Here is a 7,613-nt window from a genome sequence, read left to right on the forward strand (position 1 = left end):
CATGTGGTGTGCTCGGTGACCTCCATCACATCCTCGTGGTCTGCGGGCGGTACGATCGCGAGCGCGCCCTCGTGGAAACTGCTCTGCAACGCGTCCATCAACGCCAGTTCGACTTAGCCAAAATTCTCGGGCCATGATCGGACCCCTCACATCAGATGCAAGGCCTACGAGTTGTTGCTGAGTTCCTCTCCAATACTGGACTAATGGATAAACTCTAATAGGGCACCTTTCCATCATAATTCCTTTCTCATCCCTTCCACAAGAGCAATGGGGCAGTTGTATCGCCATAACGGTGGGGAATGACCCACCACATCATCATCCCATTTTTATGTGTGTGTGTGTCGCCCGGACAAGACAAGGCGACACAGAGCAATTCCCCATCTCTCAGTAGGTACCGCCAGCCGCCGGCTCTAAAGCGAAACGCACCGCCGGAAGCTCCCATTGACGCAATGGCCGTGGGAAGATGGCGGGCGCCCAAACCACGTGATCTGCAGGAGCCACCCACAGCGTCCCAGATCAGCAGCGCGGGAAAAAAGCACGGGGCAAGTGCGCATGCGCAGACCGACCTCCTTTCCCAACCTCCTTCCTCTTTTATCCTCGGGTTTTTCGTCTCTCCTCTCGTCCCCCCTACCCCCAGCCCCGGCTTCGTCCGTTTTTCTTCCGCGCTTGCTGTAAAGCAACGATCATGTTGTCCCAAAGCAGACAATCAAAAAGCGATAGTGGAAGTTCATTTATCCTCGGGAACTGCTTCGAAAAAGTTACAGTACATATCTTTTCACGTCTTGTAACAGGCTTCACTGGAGCTGTAGGTGCTTCGGCATCGAAGAGCAGTTCAAAAGCCAATCGCAGTTCGCACACCCAGAATGTACAGGTATACAGTTTTCGAAAATAGCTGGGCCAGGTGCGTCGTTGTTGCCAATGGCAGCGGGAGCACTAAAACGAACAAAAACAATCTATTGACGATCCGTAACTCTGAACGAAAATCACTGTTATGAATATAGGCAATCGACGTTGATTTCGTACTTGAATACCAAAGCACACGTGTCACAAATGTTCGTAGTTCACAGTGAATGAACGGCTGCGACGCGCTTGAGGGGCAACTAGCATATCCACACAATTTGATTTGCGGCATATCCGAAACGCACAAGTTACGGCAACGCACTGCACTATGAAACCCCGCTAACGTACAGAGTGACTCGTAAGTGTTGTACGTAATACACCTAACATGATAAACCTGCATTACTTCCTTCGATAACAAAAAGTGACCAAACTTGTCTTACCGTTCATCTGCGGGACATCGGAAAGAGTGCAGACTTCCTCTATAACGATTTCTGCGTCCTTTGGAGGTGCAGGAATACCCTGTTCTTTCATAGTTAATTCCCTGTCATGTTCGTCTTCCCGCTGTTGTGATGATCAGCTGGATGTGCCATTCCGTTTTCACATTAGCAGTTCGCCACAATCTAGATCTAAAGCATTCAAAACCCTCTAAACTACACGCTAGCGTCTGCGAGCACAACGGTCGTAGTCTGGGAGAACATGCGTGGCCGAACAGACATGATGTCTCCTCCGTCGTTTTTCTATCTCCTCCGTTCGACCGACCGTACGGATCCTCGCGTCTCAATCAAATGGCTCTCGCCCAATCAGCGCGAAGGAAGACTGGCGCCAGTTCTCGGAGGCAAATGAGCATCCAAATATTTATACATATATAACGCAGCCAATTAGGGATACTCAGATCAGCCGCGCCAGTGGCGACGATATTTTGGAAGCGGTGCGTTTCGCTTTAGAGTCGGCGGCTACCGCAGGGAGCGTCCTAAGCCCGCTCCCCTTTAATGCTGCTATGGGGGGCATTGGAACCTGCCTTCAGCGGAAAGTCAACTTGCCCCTATATGCCGATGACTTTCTGTATTTGGACTACAGGTGCTTCCCGTCCAGCGCTCCGTCAGCGTCTTCAGCGCACGTTAGATGCCATTCGTCAGTATTTGCTCTAGGAAGAAATGAAGATATCCGCAGAGAAAAGCGCTGTTCTAGCCTTCACGCGCAACGACATGCATAGATGTCGCCTGTATATTGGTGGAAACTTACTGGAGCAGCTGGCTCATCACAAGTTTGTCGGCGTAACTCGATCATGGAACTTGTCGTGGAAGCGCCACATAGACGTCCTCGAAAAGAAGGTCAAACGTTGTGTCAACGTGATCCATCACTTCGCAGGTATGAGGTGGGGACGCGACGAGAAAGATCTCATGTTGCACGATGCCCTGGTTCGTGGCTCAGTAATGTACATCCTTTCCGTCTTGCACGGACTTCCTCAGACATTGGTACAAAGGATTCGAGCCCCCGAGGCGCTGAAACCCGCCACGTCGACATTCGCTGAGCTTTATGCTATCCTGTTATTCTTGACATATGCGGCAGGATGTGGGCCGCGGCAATGGGTAATTTATACCGACTCCAGAGCAGCTCTCCTGTGCATTAAAAGCATGGTCATCCGCGGTTCCCTATCCTCAGTGGTGATGGATATCCTGTGCACCCTGAAGTCTCTACAAGAACGCTCGCACTCCGTTGCCTTTCAGTGGGTTCCAGGGCATTGCGGAATAACTGGGAACCACGAGGCCAACGCTGCCGCTACACATCAACAACGACCTTCTACGTCCATTATACTTTCGAGAGGAGACAGAAGATCCCTCCTCAGGCATTTGTTTGATTCCTGGTCTACCATACAGTGGCAACGCGACATTCCAACCAGATCCCCTTTGCGAAGTGCAGACCCAACGCTGTTATACCGCCTGCATGCAAATATCCCTCATCCGCAGGCTACGTCTGAACGTGGCCTTCACTCCGTTCTATCGCTACGACCTAGGCTGCGAGGCTAGCCCAATTTGCAACGAGTGTCGTGTACTTGCCAACGTAGATCACATACTCCTCCGCTGTCGGATTGTACCAACGAGAGGGTGCACTGCAATCACAGCTTGCCACCCTTGGCAACCGCCCCTTCAACCTGTCGTGCGTCCTCGGCCCTTTGGACACCGTGGTCCACTCCAGGGCCGCCTTACGTCATGTAGTTTTTTTTTAATAGACGACCTGCCTAATGGACTCATTGTGACCTCGACAGCGCCCTTGGACATTCCCACCATCACGACCATCGCCAGTCCGATCATCATTGTCGTCTCTCATGATCATCGTCATCTCTCATCATCGTTATCTCTCATCATTACCGCTATAACTAATATTAGACCCCCTAGCTATGGGGTAGCGTTCCACTCCTAGGCTGGAAAACCTCCCCACTTGATCGTCAGAATATAATTGTCATTGTTGTTGTTCCACGCGTAGCTGCTGACGACTTGTAGCTAAAAGCAGCTTCTCAATTTTCTTCCTTCCCCAAAACCATCAGTGCTTGGAACGACCTTCCCCAGTCTATCGTAGCTAACTCCGACTTCTCAGTTTTTCGCAGCCAGCTTGCTGCCAGTTTCGGTGTCTAATTTCCCTATCATCGCATATGTTTTCTTAACGTTTTCACATAAGCTTTTTCTTTCTTTTGCAAAGTGTTCAACTGCTTCTGTTCTGTATTATATTCTTGCTGATGTAACCTCCCCCTCACACAACGTCCCCCGAGGGCACGTGAGGTATTGTCATAAATAAATAAATAAATATCGCATAATCACGATCAACGACGGCCACTACCGTTAATGGGCATCCCGCTGTTTCCACACTGCCGGCGGATCACGTGACTTTTAGGGCGCACCCTGTAGGTCGCGCTCGCCGTCATAAATGACGTCAACCCGATAGGCCTACTACCACTACACTCTTCACTACGAAGCGTCCTGTATAGGCTTTGGAGCATCACGGATAGCATTGTGACGCTGTCATCTGCACCACGTGACTCATATTACAGAAACTCATTCGTGTTGGAAGCTTTTATTTTTTTATATAGTCTCATTCGGGCAAAACACCAAAAGAACGAAAAGTAAAATGCGTAAAATGCAAACCAGTTAATTTGCAAGGCAAGCAATCAGAGATAGGATACAGATTGGATCAAAGATTTCTTTTTTTCTGACGTACTTTTCTACGGCAGCCGAATAGTGGAGAAGTTGTCGGCGTAGTCGCAGAAACGCTGACGATGCACCTGCTGGGTAACATTCTGGTCGTAAACCTGCACAAACAGTGTGACACCCCCTCGATACCTGACTATGACTGTTACAAAGCAATGGAATTGAGCAAGTGAAGAACGTGTGTTGGTGACATACCCATATGCAATTTGGAGGGCTGCAGGATTCAAAAATGGCTGCATGGCCATGATCCAATGGATACTTGTCGCCATCAGCCGTGAAGGTTGCAATGGCCGTCCACGGGCGGATTTTATCACAATTATGACGTACCTGTAGAAAGAAAACCATATATAGCCGTACATCTGTAAATGACGTACAAAGCAAGAGTTGGCCCAGTGCAGCTCACCTCTATGCCCATGACCCACTGTTGTGTAGTATAGCGTATCATGTTATCGCATTTTCGCTTGACCAGAGACACACATTGGTTCGTGTCGTTTCCGTTCCAAACCCAGGTGCCCTCTAACCCAGTGACGTTGTCGCAACCAATTAATCCGTGCTCTGATGAGGAGAAGTAGTTCCGAGAGGGGCGAAATATGGGGACGTGGCCCCCCCCTGGGGCTCCAAGGACATCTGTGAAAATTGCTCTCGTTACTCGCAGGTCGTCATGATATACTGAGACGTCGTCATCATAATTTGAGCCTTATTCCCCGGATCCTCTGCATATCAGAGGTTGCGATTGCCGTCATTCGACTGTCTAGTGTCCATTGCTTGCCTGCCTACACTGTCCCCTCCCCCAACCTGGAAAAGGTCATTCACTTCATTTATTGTAACATAAGGTTGCACGTTACTGAGACATTGCACGAGGGGAAAAACGACAGCATTCGATTCGTATTGAATCGTGAGACGATTTCGATAGTCAACACACCGCCCAGTCAGTGCAGAATAATCGGGAATGACGCGGCGGACGCAACTGCAGGACGAGCCCACCTCATGGACTGCATACGCTACATATATTCCACCAAAAGCGATACCAATATCCAGTGGCGTAGCCACGGGGAGCTAGGGTGGACTCGAGCCCCCTACCTACCACGGACCGACCCACGCAAATCGTGCAAATCCGAGGAGAAAATAATATATAGGGGGAGTACCAATGTGACGATCGCGAAAGTTCTTCAGTTCATGGCATCTATCTAAGCAGCACTCTTGAATGGTTTTCAAAGTATGAGCTTTTCAAAATACTTCCAATCTCGTGACATCGCCTGATTGGTCACGGCAGCCTACATGTAATCGTATTGTGAACGCCCAAATCGAATATATTAGTTCTTTTTTTCACCCGCATTTTGCGGTGTGCACAAGTATGTGTGAGTTGTCGCACCCAGGATCTGCGGGGGAGTGGGGGGGTAGGAGGGGAAGTCGGGCGAGTGTTCGTATCGAGCCCCCCCTATCTTGGAGGTCTGGCTAATATCATCCCTGGCCAATATCATACATTAGTGGAACGGAATTATGCCGAGATCACTGGTAAAGAGAAGCTGCGCCCATCGCCTGTGCAAGGGTTTAGGCACTGTTTTGAATACCGCAAAGAGCCCATGACCAGTTTCATCTGCTACCAACAGGTTTTTACCCGCTTTTATCAGTCACCCATAAGTGTTCCTTACAGCAATTCTGTGAGCCTCCCACACCAGTGCCCTTAATGCACCGTTCCAGCCCCAGATATAGGCGGCATTGACATGGGTTGCTGACTAACACAACGACATATTTTATTTAGAGCAGGAGAATACGAGATAGCAGCTGGGTGTTCACCAAGGACGCGTCCCGAGTGAATAGTTATATAACATCGTCATGAGCGGCCCTGAAAACTGTATCCCTAGAAAGATCAATCTGTGGATATATGGGGATGACGTATGTATCTGGACTGTCGGAAAGTCCTCACCGGCAATTCAACATTGTTTCCTGAACAACGTTCATTAAACGCCATTTGGAACCTCTGTATGGATGTAAGGATGGACATCTCAACTGAGAACAGTGCAGTACCCTCCTTTACCAGAAAGCATATACACGTGGACAGTCTAAAAACAAGAGAAGCTTCACAGGTTCTTGCGTTTTAGACCCACGCCATTTCATCGAAAAGGCCATAGACTACCTTGCCAGTAAAACCTAATGCTGGGAAATGTAATCCGCCACATTACCGATGTACATGACACTACATTTTATTTACCTCTACCAAACAACAAGATGTAAAGCGAAAGTGTTACTGAATAAGGTCGCGGAGTACTACTACGAGGGCACGTGTATGTCCGCACTGCACTATTTATACAACGCTGGTACAAGCACTTCCCATTGTGGAACAACAACAACAATAGATGATGACGATGAGATGGGGTGTTTCCATTGCGGAATGTGCTGATCGCACTCGGAAAAGCGGTGACAACGGCGAAATGGGAGGTGACGCACAGTTCAAACTGCTCTCCTGTAGTCCACAGTACATTAGGTCTCCTAAGTCCTAAGGTAATACGGAGACGCTTGGTATAGGCTACGGCAAGGTGATCTGGTCTACACACAAATGTAGCGTGGATGAACTACGCATTGAAGCAACGAAGTGTGTTCCTGTTGGGATAGAGAAGGCTGGAGCGAGGATGGTCGCCTCATTCAGGGGGCCTCAGTACTCTCATACGAAAAAAAAAAAAAAATCACAGCGGTTAGATAGCGCAAGACGCGACGTCGTGGTGTCTTTGCTTGCCTGACGTGGCAGCTATGCTGTTCGGGGCGGGGGACCGTGCTTCTGGGGAAAACTCAGAGAGTTACTGAGACTGGACAGCCGGTACTGGGATTCGGACCGTTGGAATGGTGACGGAATGAAAACAACAGAACGGAGACGTTTGTGAGAAGTGGATGTGGAGTTACTGTGATCAGAGAGGTGAAATTCTCAATGTAGTGGGCGTTTCACAGCTGGATGCATAGCACCCCGCCACTAGCGAGATACTTTCCTGTATTGTCAGACCTCTCGATATTCCTTAATACTTACGATCCAATCTTATGCCACCCAAGTCCCCAGCTGTCTCAAGGAAAGCAAAGAGCAGTGGTTACCGAGAAAGAAAAGTCATCGCAAAAGCAATTCTTAATAAGGAATATACGAACTACATCTCTACCTTGCTGGTGATTAGTAAAATAAATAAATAAATAAATAAATAAATAAAAAAAGTAGCAGGCTGTGCCAAAGGCCAGCCTACTCCCTTTGAACAAGTCCACTTACCCGTCACTAAAGCCAGCAATAACGCCGCTGTGGATATCATTGGAAACCTCATTTTCTCGCGATGAATGTTCGATGATTCGTCGTGCTAGAGCTTATGTACCCGCGCTAATAAAGGCGTGAGCGGTGGTCACATGGAAATAACGTAATATTATCTATTTCCTGCTTGATTTTATGGCGAGCAACAACAGCAATAAATGGAGTGATGGCGATGGTATGGGGGTGTTTGATCATCCTATAATCCTCTACCGCTGCTCAGCGTTTGTCACGACCGGTGATATCACAGTCACTTTCCGCTGGGACAATGCGGAACAATTTTCCCACAA

The 7,613-nt window shown here is 48.7% G+C and overlaps 1 protein-coding gene across 1 annotated transcript; it reads right to left on the reverse strand.

The window, feature by feature from the left end:
* Positions 1-3,893: 3,893 nt before the first annotated feature.
* LOC135396073 (domesticated amidase effector 2-like) lies at positions 3,894-7,396 on the reverse strand. Its single transcript, XM_064627111.1, has 4 exons — positions 7,291-7,396; positions 4,447-4,670; positions 4,239-4,370; positions 3,894-4,144 (listed from the first exon to the last, which is right to left on the reverse strand). Exons 1-4 carry the CDS (start codon positions 7,340-7,342, stop codon positions 4,058-4,060), a joined length of 495 nt encoding a protein of 164 aa, XP_064483181.1. The 5' UTR covers positions 7,343-7,396; the 3' UTR covers positions 3,894-4,057.
* Between the last annotated feature and the right edge of the window lie 217 nt (positions 7,397-7,613).

Source organism: Ornithodoros turicata, chromosome 5 (genome assembly GCF_037126465.1).
Source record: "Ornithodoros turicata isolate Travis chromosome 5, ASM3712646v1, whole genome shotgun sequence".
Lineage (NCBI taxonomy): Eukaryota > Metazoa > Arthropoda > Arachnida > Ixodida > Argasidae > Ornithodoros > Ornithodoros turicata.

Excerpts from the sequence above, each read along its gene's own strand:
- LOC135396073 (XM_064627111.1), bottom strand. The coding sequence starts at position 7,342 with ATGAGGTTTCCAATGATATCCACAGCGGCGTTATTGCTGGCTTTAGTG. Across the intron at positions 4,371-4,446 it reads AGTGGGTCATGGGCATAGAG|GTACGTCATAATTGTGATAA; the intron begins GTGAGCTGCACT and ends TTCTTTCTACAG. Across the intron at positions 4,145-4,238 it reads GCCCTCCAAATTGCATATGG|GTTTACGACCAGAATGTTAC; the intron begins GTATGTCACCAA and ends CTGTTTGTGCAG.